Source organism: Buteo buteo, chromosome 5, assembly GCF_964188355.1.
Source record: "Buteo buteo chromosome 5, bButBut1.hap1.1, whole genome shotgun sequence".
In the NCBI taxonomy this organism is placed as follows: Eukaryota; Metazoa; Chordata; class Aves; order Accipitriformes; family Accipitridae; genus Buteo; species Buteo buteo.
The window spans coordinates 1524860-1548616 of NC_134175.1; the positions used below are offsets into that span (position 1 = coordinate 1524860).

A 23757-nucleotide genomic window follows, 5' to 3' on the forward strand; every position below is an offset into this window, starting at 1 on the left:
ATGCCCCCATCCTTCACTTCCATCTGTCTTCTGGACCTTTACGGTTTTCCCGAGGCTGCTATTTTAATTGGCAGCGGCTTTTCCAACCCGTGTTGTTTTAACATTCCTACTGAGAATGCCCAGAGGTGGCAGGACCCTAAGCTAACTCGAAGCTTTCGCCTTTCTATCCCATTTCTTTCTTTTTTCTTTTTTTTTTTCCAGAAGTACTTTTTACAAAAATAAATGCCGGACTATTTACATCATTACTTATTTTTCCAGGAGGAGATGACCATGGTGGGTCCCAGACCGAATACACTACACGTCCCGGGCTGTGATGTAGCCGTTGCCATCACAGATGGTAAGCATGTAAGCAAGCAACACAGCACCAACCCTGAGAGCGCTGGCAAAGCGAGAGACGCTTTCTTAATAGCAAGCAACGAGGGCTCACTAATCCTCATCTCAGCTGACAGTTCTTTGGCCTGGCTAGACATTGACATCATTTTTTCCCACAGTTATCAACCGTACAATAGCAGCAAGGCAGTGACATAGGTGCTGTTCTCCTGGCCTGCTTCTCCAGCCGGCAGCGAAGGCCACGCCACCCGTTGTTGTTCCCAGTCCTTTGAACGCTCAAGCGAACCATCCCAGCGCTGACATAATCGCTCTGCGGTGACTAGGAGTCTTTCCAGCGCTAAGAAAACACCAGCTTCTGCAGCACATCCATTAACTTTCCAGCAGGCTGGATTACAGCTAGGCTCGCTATGCAACCCCGCGGCACGCTGCTCGCGTTCGGCTCACGTAACGCAAGAACAAGCCGTTCGCTTCCAGGAACCGGCTGTTCGGTTGGACACGGAATCCAGGAGCCCCCTGGGCCAAACCCGCGAACCGAAATGGATGTTAGGAAGCATCCTGTCCTAAGGGAGAACTAACTGCCATGTTAACGTCTACGTCAGACTAGTTCGGCGTACCTCTTTTTGCCCGACTTTGCTAAAAACAAGCAAACGGTATTTGCTGCGTGACAAACGCATCTCGTCCGTAGCAGGAAGATAACAGAGGTAGCGCCAGTGCCTGGATGGGTAATACGCAAACGTACTGGTACCCTCACCATAAAGCGCGCACTCATTTTCCTTTAGAAACGGGTTTTATAAAAAAACTCTAAACCAACAGAAGACTCAAGTCTTCCCTTTACATCTTCCTCTAATTTCATTCCCTCTGGAAGTTTAACCGGCATTTGGATAACTTCATCCAGTCTGCTTTACACCTGCCTTCCGTGTTCAGCTTATTCTAGGCATGACATAACGAACCGGGCCTTCCTCAAAACCCACCCCTTTCAAGTGAAACTAGAAAACCCTTGTTATCTTCTAAGAAAGGTAAGTCTGCAATAAATGTGTCTGGGAGAGGTCCAGATAATAACACACTACCATGTATTTACACAGTACTTGTTATTCCACACTTAAAAACATTTCGAACGGCTGGGGCCACAACAGCAGTTCCTATGAACTGAAAAACTCTAAGAAAGGGAATTAGAAAGAAAAAACGGGAGCTGGGGAGGAAGAAAGGTGAAGTGGCTCACAAAGGGCCATCAAGTAAGTCAGTGGGAGAGCTGCATTTCCAGGCTCCCAGGGCTCCTGACTCATTCCCAAGCCATGAGAGCCCAGGCTCTGAGGCAGCTGAACTCTGCATTCTTATCAAATCAAACCTCTGGAATTTCCCCAGCAGAAGTGCCATCTTAGTGTTGGCTCGTGGGAGAGTCCTTAAATAGGTCAAGTTTCTTCTTTATCAAAATAAGGATGTGTTCTTTATACATATTGATTACGAGTACTCCTTTCAGTTAGTCAGCCCTTTCGATTCAGAAAATTCAGCGTGCTGTGACAAAGGAGAGAGGAGTACCGTCAACCGCAGCAGACTTTCACTGCTCTTTCTAAACAACCTACATCCCGATCCGCCTCAAGTTGCAATGTCAGCTAGAGAATTAGCTCATTAGAGGAAACGCTTAAGGCAGGGTATGTTAATACCTGTATATGGGGTCCATGAAAAAGGGCGATGGCTTAGCGTAATGCAGGGATGGCTGCTGAGGCAGTTGAGACTGGGAAATCTTGGGTAAGACTTCACTTGCCATTAGCTTCCTTTCCCCGTAAATGTGGTTTTTCCGTGGCTCTCTTCCTCCGTTCTGACTGGCTCGGATGCGGTTGCCGATGCTCAGATCCAGTGGCTGTTCTTCCCCCGCGGACGGGGCTGGCAGGACCTTAGGTGGCGGCAAGATTGGCTTAATCTCTTTTGGCTTTGTGGTGAGATCAAAGGGTGACTCTGAGCTGGTGCTGCCTACTTTGTGGAGGTCCCTGGGTGACTTTGGTTCTGCCTTGACCAGCAAGTTGTGATTGAGGGTCCGCTCCGTAAAAGGGTAGAGTGAATGGGGGAAATTGGGGAGGAACTGAAAAGGGAACATGGAATGATACGGGAGCGAACCCATCTTTTTCTCCTGCATCCCCATAAAGCCAGGCCCAAAATACTTCTCTGCGATGGAGGCGATAGCTTTAATAGAGTCATTAGCTGCTCCCGTGGTAGGTAGCAGGTGCTCTTCGGGGGGAGGAAAGAAGGAATGCTGAGAATAGAAGAGAGGGATCTCACTCGTGTTGTTGGTGGAACTTGCAGACACGGAGCTGCTGACAAAATCCGGCTTGCTCTCCATTTGTTTGCTCTTATCTTTCGTTTTGTCCCTGTCACTCTCTGCATCGCTGTCCAGGTCAGAACCGGTGCCAGTAGTGGTGTCCAGATCTGTGCCGGTGGTTGTATTGACATCCTCAAAGTCACTGCCATCGGACATGTCGCTGTTCCTGGCTTTTAGCTTCTCCAGGTAGGAGCTTTCCAGGCTGCTTTCACATTTCTCCTCTCCCGAAGTGGCCTGGTTGCTGTTGCTCACTGCAGAGATCAGAGGAAGTGCCGGGTTCCCAAGGGGGCTTGGAAGCTTTGCGTCTTGAGCGTGGTTGAGGGGACTTTTGAGCAGTTGCGTGGGTGGTAACAAGGGGGGCCTGGGGTATAGAGACGGTGGGAAAATCCCTGGGAATCCCGGAGTGAGGGCAGGAAACGCTGGGGGGGCAGGTGAGAACGGAAGACCCGCCGGGTGCGGGCGGGACGGAAAATAATCGTTAAATCCCAGGCTGGCGTGATTGAGGTTGGGAGAGGGCTTGGATTTGTCCATCATGGAAGTGGGCGTTAGGGGCAGGCCGGGGGCAAAAATGCCCCCAGGGTTGTAATGGTTCTTGCCCTCGCAGAAGCGCCGGTGTTTGTTGAGAGAGGAGGTAGTGCTGAACATCTGGCCGCAGTCCTTGCATTTGATCTGGGTGCGACAGTCCGCGTGCATCCGCTTGTGACGGCAGAGGTTGGAGAACTGCGTGTAGGATTTGTGACAGACCTCACCTAAAGCATCAACAGAAACCAACAACAAAAGCAATATGAAATTAACAGGAAATGGCAGGGAATTCTCCAGGAGCTTCACCAGCGTCCCCCACCCCTTCCACCCTGCCCCTGAAATCGCCTCCCCGGAGACAGAAGGGGTAAAAAGCAGGCTACAGCTACGCGCTGGACCGGACCTCTAGAAACCCACCGCCACATCTCTCCCGCTAAGGCTTCCCCCCGTCACTTGGGGCACACCGTTTAGTTTCTATGGGCTTCAGCTCTCCCCGCAGACCATTGGGCTAAGGAGTCCATCTGGTCGCTTCACTTTGCAAGAACGTGGGAAAAGCTATCTCCCTCTTTAAAGGTTTACACAGGGCTCAGCCTCGCCGGGCTGCGAGCTTGGCTACTTTTGGGAAAGGAAGAGGCAGCCCTGGGAATCCCAGCTGAGAATGCTGGAAGAGCCGCAAGGGGAGCAGGCTGCAAGACCCCCAGGGGCTTCCACCCCAGAAGGACCCCCACCTTTCCCTTGCAATAACCCTCCTCCCTAGAGACTCTCTCAACAAGCGACTCTACAGAAATCGGAGGGGACATGCCACTCCTGCGCAACCTTTTTTGGGGGGACTGACAATAATGATTGTCAATATCTATTTGATTGACAAATATCTATTTGTATTAGCTGGTCTGCTTTCCTTATAGTCCTGGCATGGCAGGAAGCGCTGAAGGCTGAAGGGAGAAGAACTTCGCCTCATTTAATCAAACCTACCCTTTCTTTAATGCCATTAATAGTAAGTAACCACTCCATGGGGAAGTTCTATAAACACTTTGCCAGCCAGGCCTCAGTTCAGCTAGAAGCAGGGCAAGATCTTGTATTCGTTAAATTAGTAAGACACCCTAGCAATGCTAAGTTAACGCTACATCAGCGTTTTCTTTAACGACCTGTAAATACCAAGCTTTCAAAATGTGAATTTTTATGACCTCTTTCACCTACAGACTTTGCTGGTGTGCAAGGAACAGGGCAAAGTAAGAAAAAATCCCACCCAAACTTTTCTATGTATCAAAACACTGTAACTTTTTATTATCTGATGCCTCTTTCAACATAGGAATAAATTCTACTTCTTAGTGAATTAACACACTTCTTTCACCGGAGAACTGCTGTTAGCACCATTCTGTAAACATGGAAATTGAGACAAAGACAGGGGAAGTATATTGTTTGGAGTTGGGCAGGCAAGGACCCGAATCCGAATTCTCGTGATACCCAGTCCTCCCACTCAGTGATGAAGCGGTCCTTCCTTCCTCCCTCCCTCCCAGCTTTTACCAACAGGTACACTCAAGTGTAACTTTCCCTCTATTTTTTCCTAATCTTTAGGATTTACATCAGTGCTTGAATATCAAACGACTGCCAGAACGTTCCACCGGCAGCTCTGAAAATATAAGGGGAAGCCCTTTCTATTGAAATTCAAGCAGGGATTATTAAAATTTAACAAATTTGACATTTCAGTTCAAATGAGCATCCCAAAATTCAGTGGACTGTCACTGAAGAGACTCCTGTGTCTGCTTTCTGATTGCACTAGAAATTTAAGATGAACCATCTTTCCTCAGAGTATTTCAGCCTTTCTGCTTTGGACCCAGATACAGCAAGGAGCTGCAAAGGAAGCACAAACAGGAGGAGAACTAGAAAGCCATCAGAACAGTTTCAATGTTTGAGTAACAGCTTTTTCAAATGTGTATGCTAAAGCCATCCCTAGTTTTTGGCAATCACCCCTTAAAAACCTGTGTCAGTTCTTCTGAACTACTATTATTCTATGTGTATAGTTTTATGGCTGTTGGGTGTATTATTTTAGCCACCTTAGACTTTCAAAAAAAAGGGTTTATTTAGGTTTTTTACTTCATTTTAAAATGTTTTCTTAAAAAAATATCTAAGCAGAGTTCTTCAAGGAAGCACTACTCAATTTATTTTCCATAAGCTAATGGTCTGTTAGAACAAACCCTGCTTCTATAGAAATATAAGCAGAAGGATATGTCGGCATCCGCACAACATTCAAGTCCCGCAAACTAGTTCTGTCTCTCCGGGCTGTGCCCGTGCTTTGCTATTGCAAGAGATGTGCTTGTCACCAGACAGCCTCAGAGGGAGGCAAAGTGCCGCCCCCCCGCTCCAAGTGCTGGCAAACTCAAGTCAGGACAGCCTGTCCACTCCTGCCTGTCTCCGTTTTGGGGCTACTTTAACTGCTTGACCCTTGGTTCTAGAATGGGTGAGTATTTTTCTTGTCCTGCCTGCCTGTGCAAAGCTAGCATCTTCAGGGTTGTGGGAGTGACTGTGGGGGTCCAAACGATCAGGCAGGTGCTAATACCGCCACGTGTAAGGATACCATGAGTAAGCTCCCTCTCAAATTACTAATAATATCTGAACAAATGTCACATTGGGGTAGATTTCTTTAAAAGGTGTTTGTATATTTTTCTTTCCAGAACAAAATTTACTCCTTTCTAATTTTAACCACCTCCTTTGCCAAGTACCAAGGGATGCTACACTGTGGTTTAGAAGATACACACAAGCTTATAATAAATGGCTCATCTGCTTAAGCAGATTTTATCACAACTGAGCGCACTTTCTGTCAGTTTTCACTGGCTCAACACTGTGTTTGTGGTGGTTGCATTATTTTTGTTGTATGCATTCGCAATATTACAAAAACACTGTTCCCATGTGGCAAAACTTGATGAGAAGACTGAGGATAACAAAAGCAAAGTCTTCCAAGGGAATCATGTTCCTTTTTTAACTTTTCCACCCCATGAAGACTTGCTAGATATACACAAAGCTGCACAAAATTCCCTGAAGAAAAGTGCTATAGGTATGAGAGCTCACATCATTGCTCCAAAATAGGGAAAACTGGAAAATTTTTGTTTAAGTCTCCAGTTCTACAGTGATTTAGTAACTCTGCGTGTAGTTTCCTCTCTTGCTGTTCTGTGTTCTGCAGTTATAAAGTTACATTTTGGGGTTTTTTTTTAAAGCCAAGTATAACACTGTAAAAAACAAACAAACAACCCCCCGCCCCTGCACACACAAACCCTCTTCTTCCACTGAACAGGAAAGAAAAACTTCCCAGCGAATCCTGCCTCATGGCTCCCCTAAAGTTGCTAATGGATTCCATATTCATGCATGTGACTCCACCTGGCACATCTGAAGTAGGCAGAATCAGTCTCCAGTTGTTTTACACACTGATTTAGACTGACAACTCCCTAATTCTTATGAGGTGAGAGTGAGGAGATTATGAGAAGAAATCATTCATCTCACTGCAGCAATACTACGCGATTCAAATTATCTCTTTCATGTGCCCGTCATCAAATGAAAGATTGCATCAAAATGAGCAATAAGAGTATTTTTTCTTCCTCCGCTGACACCCATCTGATTATCTCAGAACACACTAATGAAACGAGTCTCCCAGGATACTCTTGCATACTGTTCCCATTATACCAATAGCGAAAAAAGGCAGAAGTGGGTTCAGTGGCTTCCCTACCGTAACATCAAAGCCTGGAATCAAACACAGATCCCGTTCTGTGCTTGAACTATGCTTTCTGAAGAGTGTCAGGAAGTAGTCCCTAAAGTTTCTCTAGCTTTGTTGTGACACGATCCACTTTTCTGCGCAGTTATCAAAATCCAATAGATGCTGTGTCAATTAAAAAAATATACAACCCTGAGAACGACAAGAAATGAGATGAACGGCTCTCAAGGGAAAATGCCCTTTTGGAGATATCCCACTAAAGATGGTGCTAAGGACACAGTTAACCTGCTATTTATTTGGCTTCCGAGCATTATCTAGATGAAATGTGCAATAAATAAAGAAGGAAAAACCTCTTTTTAAAAAACACCTTCTTCTCATCTCTGTGACCATTCCAAATTCTTTACAACGGCTATGGGATTTGAGGCACCCCGAAAAACATTTCCATCAGGCTATGTCAGCTATTTATTTATGTCACCAACATGAACATTCAAAAATTATTAAGGAAAAAAAGACGAGAGAAAGCAAAGATATGAGAAAATGGCATCGCTAGGACTGCTGAGAGACTGAGCTTTTAACTTGTCAAGAAAGTCAAAAACTGCCATGAATGTTTACTGAAAAAACAGGGAGCATGCAAAAAAAAAAAAAAAGAAAAAAAAGAAAAAAAATAAAAAGAAAAAAAATCGCTGTGGAATTTCATCTTGTGCTCTGACCTATAAAATTACAGCGGCTGCTCACAGAGGGACAGCTAGTACTGGGGGGCCCCCGCAGGATACGTGCAATTATAGCAAAAGCCAGAGCTCTGTGATGGCCGTGACAACTTACATATGAAAGGTTTGACAGTACTGTGAATGTGCTTGTGCTGTTTGAGGCCAGACGAGGTGGCAAAGGTTTTGCCGCAGTCCGGGCAGGCATGGGCCCGCGCGCCAACGTGCTGGGAACGGATGTGCCGCTGGAGGTTGCTGGGGTCGGTAAACACCTGAAAGACAAAACGCCTTGAGGGAGGAGAAACAAAGCAGTAGGGAGAAGAGCGTACACGTGAAAAGCTTGACTATTTTTCGGGGTTTTTTTGCCACCACCGCTCCTGGCATCAGGAGTGCGGGATATTCACCTCCCGCTGCAAACGGATCACGAACTGAGCAGGGCTGAGCCGCATTCTGCCAGGCTGCTGTCACGCTCTCCGAAGCGCACGGCGCTCGTGTTTTAAGAGCTGTTTGCTTACCCACATCTGCCCTGCACGACGCTCACCTGCCGCTCCGGCAGACTCTCCGATACCCGGGAAAAGGCCAAAGGCGACTTGCTCTGGGCAAGGCTGAGCTCCACATCCGAACGGAGGTGCCGGGGCCAGCTGAGCACGCCTCTCTCCCTCTGTCACCACGCTCCACACCACGGCCGGGCCACCGAACCGCGCCAGCACGGGTCGCCCGTCCCCTGGACCCCCTTCCCCCAGGTCCCAGCGCCCTCTCCCAGGCAAAGCCGCCCACGGTTACCACGGCCCGCGCCGTACCTTAACGCAGTTTTCACATTCAAACCGTTTCCCGCTGTCGTGAGACATTTGGTGACGAATCAGGTTGGATTTCCAGTTGAAAGCCTTGGGACACTGGTCGCACTTGTACTCCCTCTCCTCGGTGTGGATTACCATGTGCTGCTCCAGGCTGGGAAAAAGAGACAGGCTGACCTCGCATGGCAGGCGGCAGCCCGCAGCCCGGGCCGGCAGCGAACGGAGCCCAAATCCGAGCGCCCACCCCAACCGGGCTCTTCCAGCCAAGGCACATACTGTTACAGAACTCCTGCCCCGATTCAGGGAGGTTTGAAGGCGAGAGAGGTGATCGGAGACGGCGATGGAGAAACAGGCTGCGAGCCTGTGGGGTCTGGGGGGGTTTGCAGAACTAACTGCTGCTGCGGAGCACGACTGCAAAAGCCTTTGTGAAAAGGAGGTGAGCAGCACATCGACCACGGGAGGTGCAGCGACATGCGAATACCATTTCTTTTTTGGGGATTTATTTCAGCGATGGAAGCTGCCCTATTCTGCCTCAAAATGTCGCTGCATTTTACGATATTTCTTATTAAATACCTGAGTCCCATTTACAAGGGGGAAAAGGAAGGTAAAACCAGACCTGACCCTGCAGGTTCCTGAAGGGAAAAATGAGCACTTTGTGACCACGACTTCTATGGCATCCCCACAGGGAAAGACAAGATATTAGCTGTTGCTGCCGAGACTATCACGTTGCCGTTTTCACGGGCACAAAGCCCACAGCTTCCCAGAACACAGCAACTTAACATTGGAAAGAAACATGATAAGGTGCAAACACATTTCACTTCTAAATGTCAGGCATCTTTTATTACTTAACTCGGCAATTTCAACTTCTGCCAACTGGCAGCCTCTCCCAAACCAGGAGGATGATGGCAAACCAAAGTGGCTGCTGGAACAGGGCCACGGCGGGGATGGCTTTTCAGAGAAATGCACAGGGTGCTCCGTTTCCCCTACGCCAAAGTACCGTCCCCGTTGCATCAGCACGCAGCGCTCCGCTGGGCCACCGACCCAGGTGTGACAGTCAAGGGAAGCCACTGTCGGTGGCAGCGGGGCAGGTACGGAGCCTGGGAAACCATTCTGCTGAAGACCGACTGCTGTAAGATGAACTAAGTGGGCTGGAAATCCTGCACCTCTCGAGCCCTGAGAAACGAAAGAATAAATTTTGGGTCCTTCGCCGCCTTCGGCGCAGTTTAACGGGAGTTACAAATACTCCTCCTTACTGTGAATTCTGATGCGGGACAAACCTATGTGAAATCCACTGCTGCCTGAAATCCCCTACGGATCGATATTAAACCATTCCTATGGAACTTTAAAAGCACAGCTATATTTTTTATAGGAACATTAAAACTAAACACTACTGGAAAACTCTGCCAGTCTTCATTAAACGCTACAGGACGACTTCACAGCAGATAACCCCATGGCGTTTCCACAGAGCCTGGGGGATTTAGAAACCTAGGAATCCACTCAGCCTTGGCACATCCTCAGACTATCCTGGTCCCACTCCCTTCGGATGCCTGCGGGGACCTGCATCCCCGGTGGGACTGTACGCCGACAGGCACCCTGGCACCAGCAGGCACCTGCCAGCACCCAGGCGGAGCAGAATGGACCCGACACTGGGGTCCTCTGGAATGCCCAGCGTAAAAGCTAATCGTGCTGACAACTGACCCACGTTGAAACCTTTGTGCCCTGAGGGCATTTCTGGCACACGAACACGGACAACCGTGTAGACGGTGGCTTCATCACAAGTGGGCTTGGTGGGACTGCAACCGGCCCGGCAACTTCACGTACGAATCTTAAACAGCCACCAGCCTGCTAGTCCCTTGAAGAACCTCCTCCTCCTCCAGGTCAGATAGTTAATATTCATGAACATGCCCCTTATAAACTGCCAATCCACTGATTTTAAAGAAGCAATATTCATTTTGCTAAAGAAATGGTGTTCTTAACGCTACAAAATTTTTTACACATACAAAGAAATATGTACCTTTCATATACATATACAAAAATACGTTCCTGTTAACTGTGATTTATGAGTTTATTTAGAGCAAATATGGACAAACTAATATGCTGTTTAGAGGCAAGTACCTACTGGGATTAGCAAAACATTTATTTATTTAGTCAGCTGCTAAATGCTCAATTTCAGTTCCCCAGTGGCACTCTTGATTTGATCTGTATTAACTTCTGAAAAATTGTAAGACCATCTAGGTACGCTGACTGGATACATTCTGTGTTTTAGTGGCTTTCTCAGTACATAAAATGCAGCAGACTGATGGGGGAGGGATAGATGTGGACATTCTCTCCCAGCTCCAGTAAAGCCATCAGCGTGCAGCACGCTGAATGGTGATGTCGCTGACACTATCTTTCCCCCGTTGAAAAAACGAACTTTGTATTACTTGCTTAAGAAAACCCCAAACATTTGGAATCGATGGTCTAAAAGGCAACGTACCCAATGAGCCCGGGAGCCCCTATCACAACTCCAAACACTTTCCAAGTGTACAGGTCTGTGGCTAATGCCTTGGAGCATCTCCATCTGAGGTCAGTTGGAAATACCTTGAAAAGGCCTCTCCGTCACCCTAGGGGTGCTCCAAAACTGGAAATCCACGCTAGCAGACACATGGACTTTTGCCTCAAGCTTGAGATATTTGTGTTGAGCACACTGATGACCAGTAAATGTTCTGCTACATTTTCTTCTTAATTACAAGGTCTGTAAAGTAACAGGAGTGATGATTCTGAAGAATCAAAATGGGAGAAGGTCCTGAAAATAAATCAGGACAGGGCTTGTAGAATTGGTGTTCTGTCCTTCGCCCTTCCAAAGGTTTTCGATCTGACTTTGAGCAAGTCATTTGCTCGTCCCTTTTACCAACCGCCACTTAAAAGCAGTGCTTGGTGTGGGAGCTCTCTGCTCCGCTGCCAGCAATGCTCGCAATGGAGACGGGCCCCAAGGGGAGCCAAGTCTTAGACGGAGTGAAGGTCTGTCTTACCCACTTCTCCCAAGAAATCAAGGGAAACTCGGACCTTAACTCAGCCACATCATTTGAATACCTAGAATTAGCTTCACCAGGCGACTCTCAGCATCTTACTCACAGGGGTAAGTACTCGCTAAAGGGAAAAAGGGACTTAAATTTTTTCTGCGTCTCTTAACCCCTGCAGAATGGGCACACAGTGCCACCGGAGGCCCCCAGGGAGAGCCAGGAAATACACAGATGTTACAAAGAGGAGACGACATATACATTTCAAAAAGGTATTTCCTAAAATAACATAAAACCAGAGTGCTGGAAGCTAAAGAGGAGAAAGTTTCCAACACAGCTAGAGAGAGAAGAGAATTGGAATTTCTACTAAAATAATTTTAAAGGAAGTTCACCTTTTCTTGCCAAGTAAAAAAATTAAGAGAATTGTAGCCTCCTAGTATCTAATCAAAAGTAGCCAATGCAGAAACACAAGGTGAGGAATAAAGACATCAAACTGTGCTAACAGAACCACTATACAGATCTCACTGGCAGACAGTATCTATTACCAACTTTTACAACACCCACAACTCAGCCAAGAGCCAAGCTCTTTTTAATACAGATAAACCAGTGGAATGTTCTTCACGTTTCACCTCTCTCTACATTTTTTAAAATAGATTTTTTTCTTCACTTACTCACCTAAATAAAAGAACTGAAAGCAACAACATAATTCAAAATTACTAATGTTGGTGAACATCATATTTTTAAATTTTTAACTGAAATGAAACACGTCTTATACTGGCTTTAAGCTCAATGTTTTTGCTCTACTTATATAGTAGATGACAGAGGATTGCCAGTTCTCACAATTTTGTAACAAATTTTGCTGTGCGTGGTGTCTGTTCATCTAAGAAGTCAACTGAAATGAGTATGTGAGAACTTCAGCCTCCGGTAAGCAGAGAGAACTCTAGTCCTTATGCTGTGGAGAAAACCTTGAAAATACAGCCCAAGAGTTAAAGGCTTACGATGCAAATAAACACAATCCTAAAGTGATTAAAAAAACACCTCAACTTTTTAAACCTGGCTGCTAATATTTAACCATCTGAGTCTCGCATTGCAAATGAATCAGAAATCTCAGATCTCTGCTTTAGAGCTGTATTTGAATACTATCACATTATGCTTGAAAGATGCAAATTTTCAGTTAAAACTCATTGGGCCAAAGAATTTTTCCTTTTAAAAAAAAGTTTAATTCTTGTTTAGAGTTGCCTTATCATAATAATTGAATAATTACTGTAAATGAAAAGATGAGCTGGAGAATGTCCTATCTTCTTTTCCTTTTCAAATTTCTATTACAAAAATGCTTGATGAACACAAAATTTTTTAATGAACATTTTCTTTTTTAAAAACAATTAAACCCAAAAATTTGATTGGAAGAGAATTTTTTTAATTGCTTCTGCAAGATCAAATAGGAGCTCACGACCATGTTAAGGGTTCTCAGGGTAACAACACTTCTTTATATCCACTGATCTCACATGACCAAGAATTACATATAAAAAAAGTCTTTGTGCAAATATTGGCAGAACATAAATACCACTGTCTTCCCTCAGAACCAGATCACATGGGAGCAGCCGCTGGAGAGATACTAACCAGGTCTATCAACCTGTGTGTCACAGCCCTGAAAAAGTCACAGGGAATTCAGAGAATAACCATTTAAACTTTATAGTACCAATAATCTGTGGAAGCTTCTGCTAACAAAGTGATGGAAAGCATCATAGCCTATGAAATCGAGGCGAAATAAAATGTTGCCCAGTAGCTAATGCCATTGAAGGATCCTAAAAATGGCAATCCTTAACCCTAGGAGGAAAAGGAAAGGTATATCCCCACGGCCGTCCTGAGCCGCCCAGCGCCCACCTCGGTCCCACGTTTCCCACCATCGGACAGGGCTGCGCAGGAGTTGTGGAGAGGGGCAGGCCAGGGGAGGGTCTGGCAATTTTCTGGTACCTGTATTTATTGGGGAACATCCTCTCACAGTCTTTGCACTCATAGACCTGTCCATCTCCAAGACCTTCTTGCTTGATCTCGTCGTTGAGGGTCTCGTACAGGGAGCTGACAGCGTTGCAGGCGTACTTCTTGTGTCGCCGCAGGTCGAGCTTTGACTGAAAAAGTTCATCACAGTCCTCGCAGCGAAACGTGTGCTCTTCTACAACAGACATAGAAGATGATTTTGACTTGTGGATCAGGAAGTTCAAGCAAGTCTAATTATTTTACCCAACACTGGGCTTGTAAAGAAAACGTAATATTCTGTGAGGATCTGTCAAACAAGCGAACAAACTAAGAGGAAATTTGCAAGTGACAGGGGAGAGAAACCAAGGTAGGCTGTGCCAGCAGATTGCTTTCACTTTAAGCATCAAGAAAAAAAAATAAATCACACGACCAGGAGAGATCTTGTTTTCTTTGTGTCCTGGCCTCTGCTGAGACATAGAGACCTATGAGAATTGGTAGATACACAAAATACTGGGGCTATTCTGGAGCGCTGCGTTTGTTTGCAATGAGGTTTTCTGAAAATACGAATGAGCTTTTCTTCAAAAAGGGCTGCCAGGGAAAAAAGGAACAAACCACACTCACATAAAGACAGATAGTGGGAAAAGCAAATTGCCACAGCACAAACCTGGAGAAGCTTCTTTCTAAGAAAATGCCTTTCTAATGTTATCCTCTTAACTCATCCCGCACAACTGCAGAAGCGCAGTGCGCCATCAAACCCGAGGAGTTCAAAACCGGAGTACCATGGAAGAAAGAAAAGGGAGGCAAATTCTTTGTTGTTGTGCCGGTTTGTTTTGTTTTGGTTTTTTTTTTAAAAAAAAAAAAAGATCTAATGCACATAATAAATTATTGTAGTCAAGGTCAAACAAATTAAAAAAAGGGCAGCTATTATTAAGTTTACAAGGCAGCATCCTGACTATAGTGCCAAGCCAAACAATCAGCTCAGAGCTGTAAATTTTCCAGGAGAACAACCTCTGCGAGGGAGTGGGGAGTCGGGATAGCTCCGGGTTTCTCCACCCGGCAGGCAGCTTGAAACAGAAGCTTTCCGGCCACCACTTAGTTCCCGGTGCAGCATTTCCCCGTCCTCCTCTACCCTCTTCCTCCGGACTCCGGGGCTCTCTTTCGTATTAAGTTCTATTCTCTTTTTCTGATAACTTTACTTTCGAAAGGAAAGCTTGTGGTAAAATGCATTAGCTCAGAAGGAAGAGTGGAAATACCCTAAGAGATGCAGCCAAAAGCCAATGCCGTGATGGAGCCGATCCATCCCCGGGCGCCGGGGAGAGGGGACGGCGGGGGAAGATGCGGGCGGCACTCGCGTCTTCGTGGCTGCTTCTCTGCCTGGAGCCGCTTTCAGAAGCTGCGACCTTACGGCAAACCCCCACGCGCTTGTTTGCCCAAAGTTTTGCACAATGACTACCACTTAGACCGTGCTTTAAGGCCTGAGATTGTGTTTTATATAAATCAGGGTTACTTTTGTTCAAAGTGTGACACAAGTACAAGCACAAGCGCAGGCAGTGTCGCACCCAGCGACCGCCGCTTCCCTGCCTGCACTCGGGCAGTAATCTCCTTTCTCTCAATACAGTCTATTTAAACTCAGGCTGTGGTTTTCGACCTGTGCCCCTGCACGCCGGGGAGTCTGCGACTCGCTTCTGTGGTGACTAAGAAAGACAAGATCCCATAAGCTGCTACAGCAAGCTATGTAGGCAGATGAAACCCAAAGTGGTCCACACCTACACAGAAAGTATCGACATGCCCACAAACTGGAAAAAGTCAAACACAGCTAAAAAAGAAAATATCACCGAGACACAGTCAGCGAAGCCTTGCTATTTATCCAAGCAGCATGTCTAGTGGTACTATACCCCGTTTACACACGGAATGAATAAAACGCAGAGATGCTATAGGATTTCCTGAAGTGCAGAAGAGAAGGATGTAAAAAGAAATAAAATCCAGCAGGTCAACATCTTCCTTTGGCGGGGAAAGGGGATTTTGACTAAAAAAGGAGACCTAAGGGAAGAAAATACCCATATCTTTCCCATTTCAACTAGTTTTGACAGATTGTATACTCTGAAATTGCTATCAGCAGCCTCACAGTGAAGTAGATCAGGCCCTGCTCTGCTCCTTAGAGAAATTCTGTTCACTAGCATTTTGTAGAACAGTACCAATATGTATCTCATGTGTTTTATGTCTCTGGGGAGGGGAACCTGGAAAGCAGGATATAAAAAAGTACCTCGCAGTATTGAGAGACTGTGTACAACCTACCATTAAAAGAATCCAAACTACTTTTTAGGGTGAGGGGAGAAGAAATGTAGTATTGTGACATGTCTTGTTACTGCATTTTACTTGTAACAACAGCATGAAGCATACAATGTTACCTAGCAAAATTTAAGATTTCATCTGCATGAAATCTTCATTCTTAGCATGAAAGCAGCAAGTGAGAGGGGGGCAAGGGCTGTGATTAGGTGCGTTTAGGTACGTTTTCGCTCACCCCACGTCCATAACTCGGGTGAGAAGAGACAAGCCTGACAGCATCGAGTGTCCCGAACGCACGCACTGCATGGGCTGAGGCAATAATCTCATCGTGCCGCCTCTCCTCATTATTAGCGAATTCCCGTTAGCTCTGAAACAAGCTTTTATCTGCTACAACGTTCAGTTTTCATAGTCTCAGACGTCAAGCTGTACTCAAAAGTGTCACTAGCACTAATAAACATGACCTTACTTTTGTTCTGTTTTCGACTCCCAGAGACGTACGTGGGATAGAAGTTCATTTGACTCATGCAGCCCACTGAACTGTGGAGTAACAGGATAAATCCCTCACTAACTCCAGATAACGTGAAACTGCTCTGGCAAGGTGTTCATCTACCTCAGAATTCACCCGGCAACTCAAACATTCCTCCTCTTTGCTCTTTTGTAAATACAGTGATGGCTCAAGGCGACAAGGCTATTTTGTAGAAGCAACTGAAAGCCCTCCAGACTGGGAACCCCCAGGTACCTTCACCTCTTAAGAAGCTCCTACGAAACTCCCAGCATCTCTCAAGCTCAAACTGGCAATTCCCCAGACCTGAAAACTTGGAATGGAGGAAACAGATTTTTTTTTTTTTCTTTTCTTTTTTTGACTTGAGGGAAAATGCATCAAAATACCTTCTGCCAATCCAAACTAAATTCGTCCTATTTCAGCTTGAGATTTACATGATTAATAGTGTCTTATTTCACCCAAACTATCTGCTGGGAAGCAGAAATCCACTTTGAGTTTGGAAAACCAGCCCTGGAGAATAATTTACTACATACCTGGCTAAAGAGGGACAACTCGCAAGCACCCCCTCCCACAGTATACAACCTGACAGAGCACTACCTGTTGTTATCAAGGAGAGTAACATGTTTTTGTCCTTTCTATGAGATTACAGAGCAGACAGACAGATAGCCTCAGTAATAACTGTTAGAGAAGAGATTTTGCTTCTAATTCTCCTCACTCTCTGTCAGCAGAATTACACATCTCACACAAATTACACACAATGATCCTCAGTCGGCAGAAGCTGGCTGAGCTATGCTTACACAAGCGGAGGAGCTGCCCCTATCAGGCTTCTATTAAGAAATGTGAGAAACAAGACAGCTCAGCTGAGGCATGTGGATTTTTTGCTTTTGCATTTGCATACTTTCAGAGCTACACAGATTCTACAGCTCTAGCCCTTGCATGTCACTAAGTTGAAAAAAAAACCTGCCTATTTTGTACGGGCTCGTGCTTCAGTAACAGCAACATTCCTCTTCCATCATCGAACACAACAGCTTTTTCGTAGGTAGAAAAGACGGATGATAAGAAAAGAAATGCATGCGCTTCAGAATATTTGGGTTTGGAATAATAAATTTTTGTTGAAAAGAAGAATTAAAGGACTGACAAAAATATGATTAAAAGCCTTGTAGTCACGTGTCACGCATGTTGCCACTGGTTGCAAAAACTATTTGGATGCTCAGACAGGTTAAACAGAGGAAGAACTGGCTGGCTGGTAGATTAGCTGATTATATCATATCAATACGCAACACCCATTCCTCCGGCGTTCCCGTTTTGAGCTTTAGAAGCTTAGAGATCAGACTTCTCAATAAATACCGCTGCAGGGAAAGGAACTGACCTGTAGACTAAGGGCCAGACCGTCACCCTGCAAAAATGAAGCCTAAGTAACAAAGGAGGCTCAGGACTGAACTAAGAAGACCTGGTATCTATTTTGTGTCTTTGTATCAGACACCCAGTTTGTAGACTTCAGGTTCATTAAAGTGGTTTTTTTCCTTCTTTAAGCACCAGAAGTTAAAATACTGCCCTTCAAAACAAGTTCTCATTAAAGTTTTCTTCTTTCTTTAAGCACCGCAAATGAAAATACTGCCCTTCTAAAAAGGTTACTCCTTCAGTATCTTACAGGGAGAAAGGGATAAAAAGAAAAGAAAAATCCAGCTACAAAAAAATTGCTGCCTGTTCTCTATGTCTTGTTTGTCAAATCTATGGTTATATGTGCCTATCTTAAGTTCCATCAGTAACACTCAGGACAAAGCAGGAATGTAACAGAAAAATAAATCAGTGCCTAATAGCTTTCAGAGAAACCAAGGGGAACACAATTATGTGGCATCTACATGCTAATCTACCAGACTTGAATCTCAAAGGAGTTCAAGTGCCCTACTCAAAATTCCTGCAGTGATAAGGGGTCTGCTGTGTTTGGCTGGGGTTTGGATAAAAGATTTTTATGATAATTATCTTTGTGTGGAACAATTTTGCATTTTCTTTCTTGTTAAATCAGAATCAAAATGGGGGTGCGAGGCAGCGGGAAGATAGCATTACTGAAAGTAAAAAGTATTAAGAAGTCAAATATTTAATGTCGGCCTATTATAATTTGAAAGCAATTATGTGGCAAAAGCACTAGACATTACCAGGAAGATACAGATAAATGTTACATAATGACAAAGATGGAAAACAAGGAGCACTTTTTGCTTGTTCAAATAAAAGCCTATTAGAAACAGAAATGCAAAACAGTGGTGAGTTTTCTTTCTGATTTCTCCCTGGCATCAAAAAAAAAAAAAGCTGTGTGTTACTCCGTCATTGTGAGTACAGGAACTATTCATCTCTGTCTGCTGGCCTTAAGAAAATTATCAACTTTTGGGGGGAGAACACTGAAAAAATAACCCCGGACCTGACATCTCAGCGAGACAGCAGCTACCGCACTGCCTGTTCATCCATTTCAGCCACGGACCTTCCGCAAAAGAGCTTTCAGCAGCACTAATCCTCAAACTAGCAATTTTTTCAGAAGTAATTCAAACTAATTGTGCATATCGTATGTACACTCTTAAAGAGTTTCACTGCAAATTTCAATCTGAAAACTACATTCATACACAGGTAAAAGAAAACAAATGTACTGTAGGATGTCCAGGTGAGACAACTCAAATGTCAGTGATTAATTATGTAGAACAGTATTTCCAACTAACAGTTTAAAAACGAGTGGTAGATGAGAATATATTTATAGAAAATAGTCATCAAATAATGCGAAACTTGCAACAGGCTGCGCATTCAATGAATGAACAGAAAAAGACATAAGTAATATGCCCTAGTAATGTCTTCACTTGAGAAAATTCATGTACCTTTTACATCGTTCTCTAACTTTCACTGTCACCAAATGTCAAGGAAACTAAGAGCCCTAGAAAATAGAGCAGAACTTTGCCAGTTCAGACTGATCTTCGTTTCATTTCAGGATCACAACGTACTTCACGTGAGGTTAGGTTCCTGCAATGCTCTGTTACGATAGGGTTTTGTACTCATCTCGGGACTTGCAAACAACCGTTTTAAAGTAAGAATCTGTACCATTTTTGATTACTCTAGGTACGTCTGTGCTGCTGCCTTGTTTTTATAATATTTTGGGGAATGGTGTAGCACATCTTTCCTAGTTTTCCTAAGAGATCACTTCCACTGCACAAGGTGTTTGTACTGACAGGCTCTGTCACTCGCAGTGAAAGAGGTGGGATACCAAACGTTAGTCAGAGTCTCAGATGAACGTTGAGAAAAGCACTCTAACAAAGGGAAAAAAAATCCTGGCGACACTCTCAGGTTGCTGGAATATTTCAGGCCACGTGTCCCGCTAACCTGCTCTCCTGTTGCTGACAAGAGCCAGCAACAGCTACTACAGAGAAGCAGGCAAGGACCCTGCAAAGAGCAGGTGAGCAGCAACCTGTCCCCAGGGAATGACACCTCCTAACCGCCTTGCAACGGCCTCTTCCCAACCCCCTGAATCAGATCTGTAATCTTACCGTAGGAATTCTGGCTGCTCTGACTCTGCAGTACCTCACGTTTCTGTTCTTTGGGAAACTACAGCTGAACCCAAAGCTTCCAACAGTCTAACAGAATGACAAGCAGAAAGCTCCGTGCTGCTTCTTAGTAAAACAGTAAGTACTTTATAGCCACCTTTGTGCACCATGAAGAAGGAAGGAGGACTCAAAAGTCTTCTCTTGTCTTTCTCTTTTCCCATCCCTCTCTACACGTCTTCTTGAATTTCACATAGCACCATTCTGGTGTAGGAAGAGAATCAAAAAACCTTAGCGTATTGCTCCTTGCTCTAGCTTACCAGAAAACGCTCACTTAACCTGGAAAGCATCACGGTCTCTTAGACAATCTGTGTGATGATTGAACTTCAGTAATTAACAGCAAGAGATTTAGAGGAAAATGGTGATGTTACTACACGAAGAAGTCAACAAGGCTTAGCCTTTCAGGTTGCTCCACACGCAATACGCGGTCAAGGAAACTTCTCCCTCTGCGAGCCTATTTGAGCTATGCACCTTGTCCAGTAATACCAACTCGCTGCAAGGCAGAAGAGACATTGCAGTAATAAAAATGTGACCTTTCTTTTAAAAATAATCACGCTTTTGGCCTTCGCTGCATCACTGCAGGGTTTCAGAGGTGTCTATATTCTAGCAATAATAATTCAAGCGATGACTCTTCCATCCTCTGCCTGGATCTCCCTTTTCCGTGTAACCTCAAGCTCTAAAGACCAGTGTTTTGCAAGCCTTGGAATGGTTTGGCCCATTTTCATTACACCCAAAGAAACACGGTGACCCTGGGGATTAAAAAGGCACCTCCCATCCTATTCAAAACCACAATGTTCCTCAAAGAGAAGAAGCAAAGAGAATTTGCATGCCTTGAGGTTAATAAAAACTTGCTTGCTATCGTTGACTAAGACAGCTACTCTCACCAGAGAAAGAGGGAAATTAAGCATAAAATATTAACAGTTACAGAAGGGGCAGGTACCGGATCAAGTTTTCGTCCCAGTTCAGCACTAACTGAGGTTCTCAACATTCCTAGGTTTGCTGGCGAGAAGTGCAAAAAGGTCCTATCTAGCAAAACGAGGCCTTACCTTCCATGCTGGGCGCCATGTTCCCAAGTGAATAACCACCTTCCTTCAAATACACCAAGAGCTCTTCTCCTGGCTCAATTTCTTTAATAACTTTATAATAGATCTGGGAATCAGAAACAAAAATTGAGAGACATGTTAAATATGCAAAGACTTGCATTTTACATTTTAACCAATAACTCAAATTATTCCAGCTAATAGGGGAGGCTGTCACTTGATTTGTGTGATAATTGCAGCTGAGAGCTCTTTTTTTCTGCCTTTATTTTACACTATGTGTGTCAGCGTTTCACGCGGCTTGGGCAATAAAGTAGTATTTACGGTAACAGCCTCTCTCGTTCAAATGACACAAAATCTCCCCATTGTTTTCCCTACCTCCTGTAAGCTTTATGTATTTGTTATAGCGAAGGGAAGATTAAACTGATGGAATTGACGCATTTAAGTCTCTGCTTCTCTAAGCTGAAATCGGCCTGATGATTAGAGAGCTGAATCAGCATGCCTCCATGGAATTATTTGGTAGATTACTCTCACCTAGAGCCTGAGGACCTGACCCCTAAGGACAAGATCTGAACCATTCCAGGTGAGCGGTTTATCCCCACTCAGAGTTCCTGTCTAAGCCCAGAACCTGGACCTGCTGGAATGTGCTGCGTACGGTACCGTTCACCTACCGTACCTTTGTCATTACACCGGAAGACAGACCCAGAAACAGAAACGGACTTCAGACATGGGCAGAGACCACGTACCAGCCGCGCGCCCCATTCACATTGCCATTTAAAGTGCGTAGACCATGGTTCAAAGGATACCTAGGCCTTACGCTGGTTTCCTGACCCCAAATGAGTTCTCGCACCCCAAGGATGCATTTCTTGCAAAATATTACAATGAGAAAGAACTCCTCTTTATCCAAGGTAACGAAGTGTAACGTTGCAAGGCATCGACATATTAGTGCGTGTGTCCATACACACGACACACTCATTTTTGCTGTTCTACCCCCAAACCAGACACCGTGGCAGTACATCCAGTGACAACGGGGTTACGCGCCAGTGGACCCCAATGGCCTCATTCCTTCTGACAAGACGGCAGAGTTCGCGGGGAGGAGTGGAGTGCTGACGGCGGCTTATTTGTATCGGCAGCAGAGAGCTTGCTGGTTCCCTGTAACGACCGATAACTAAATCGTATTCACAGTCGAATCCTGCTCATGGGTACCGCGCAGTGTGGTGGCTGGGGCAGCTCTGGGCATGGAGAGCGAGCCCAGTAACTGCAACTGGGAGGGCACTTCGTGAAGACCTCTGCAAGGAAAACCGTGGAAAACGGCAGCAGAAGGAAATCAACAGCAGGACGGGAGTTTGCATGACCGGCGAAGAAGAGGATCAGAACTCCATGAAATCCAAGAGACTCGGTGTCTCCCCTATGTTTTCCAAATTTGTGGAGTACGCTGGACCCCATCCTCTCCTAGCAAGAGCACCGTGGGAACTCAAGAGATAATAGTAACTGCAAAGTTTTATTAGCGCTGCCTTCAATAGCACCGCGTGAACCTCTTTTTCAGGACAGCGACTACAATTTACCCAGAACGACTCCCTGAGCGAGCTGCCGCTCGGTCCCTGCCGGTCTACGGTGCGGAGGGAAGGCCGGCGCAGAACTCCGCAACGCCAGCGTGGGCTGCGGTAACGGTGCCGCCGCGACGCGGGTTTTCTTCCTGGCGCCTCCTTTCCTTCCTTCCTTCGCGGGGAAAGCGGGAGGAAGGAAGGCAGGAGGGAAGCCTCGGGCCCCTGAACCCGCCGGGAGCAGCAGGTGCCCGACCCCCCCTACCCCCGGGGGGGCTTCGCCCGCTGCCTCCCCCGAAGCCGAAGCCGCCCCGGGGTGGTGGCGAGCTGCGGCCTCGCTCGCAACTTCTCCCGCAGCCTCCGAGCTCGGGAATCTCCCCCGACAGACTAACGCTCCCGGCGTTAAGTAAAAAAACCCAGCGATCTCTCCCAGAAACCCTCTTCCCTCCGCTTATACACCCCCCACACCCCCCCCCCCGGCCGGGCCGGGCAGGGTGCGGGCTCCTCCGACGGCGGAGACAGCCCCGGCCGCTCCTCCGGAGCGAAAACCGGCGCTGCCGCCGCGACGCCACTCGCGGCCGTCCACGGCCTCGCCCCCCCCCCCCCTCCGTGTCCCAGCAGGGGGCAGGCTCCGCCCGCCGACGGCGCTGACACCCGTGGGGCCGGTCCCGGCGGAGCGGGCCGGGTCCGGGCAGGGAAAGGACCGGGGAGGGGGGGGGACACGGACGGGCCGCCTGACCTGTCTGCTCCCGGCGAGGCGAGGCGAGGCGAGGCGGCTGCGGGGCTTCGCGGCGATCGCGAAGCGTCCCCCGCGGGCCGGCCGGTTCGTCCCGCCGCCGGCTCGGAGCCTCTCCTCGGCGGGCGCGGGGCAGGGAGGTGGCGGCGCCGATCAAAGGGAAGGGAAGTCGGGGCTGGAACGGCGGCGGCCGCCGGTTCCCGCCCGGGCTGGGGAAGGGGAGGGGGGGCTGCGGCAGCCCGGCGGCGGCAGCGCCCGGGGTCCGGGCTGGAGAGAGCGGCGATCGCCATCGGCGAGGGGAGGGAAGGGAGACGGCCCCCGCTTACCGCGGGGCGGCCTTTAAAAAGCGCCTTTCGGTAAAACACGGTCAGCACCACGTGTGCCGGCGCGGCAGCTGCCTCCGCTTATCCTCGCCGAAGCGTGGTCCCAACCTCCCCGCAACGCCATCCCCAAATTCCAGCCTCTTCCACAGCCCCCGCGCTTGGGTGCGAACAGGCCAAGGCCGCCCCGCGGAAAAGGCCCCGGAACCCCTCCTTGGGAACGCGGCCGCAAACCCAAACGCTTAAGAAGAGGAACGAAATCCAACCGCTTGCGATAGGCAAGATGTCCCCACCTGGCCAGACGCGTGGCAGAATCCTCGGCGTAATTCTCGGCGCCGCTGCCCACCGGTTTGCGACCGGGGTTTCCGCCGAAGACGCGTCTCGGCCTCGTCCCGCGTGCCAGCCAGCCGAGGC

At 46.8% G+C, this 23757-nt stretch overlaps 1 protein-coding gene across 1 annotated transcript in view; it reads right to left on the reverse strand.

The window, feature by feature from the left end:
* The window catches only part of PRDM16 (PR/SET domain 16), a 51388-nt gene that overhangs the window by 18012 nt on the left and 9619 nt on the right, over window positions 1-23757 (reverse strand). Inside the window, exons 3-7 of the mRNA XM_075029174.1 lie at window positions 20753-20855; window positions 13338-13536; window positions 8371-8518; window positions 7689-7842; window positions 1992-3393 (exon numbers count right to left, since the gene is read on the reverse strand). Of these exons, the coding sequence (XP_074885275.1) occupies window positions 1992-3393; window positions 7689-7842; window positions 8371-8518; window positions 13338-13536; window positions 20753-20855 (2006 nt within the window). The remainder of the gene's footprint in view (window positions 1-1991; window positions 3394-7688; window positions 7843-8370; window positions 8519-13337; window positions 13537-20752; window positions 20856-23757) is intronic.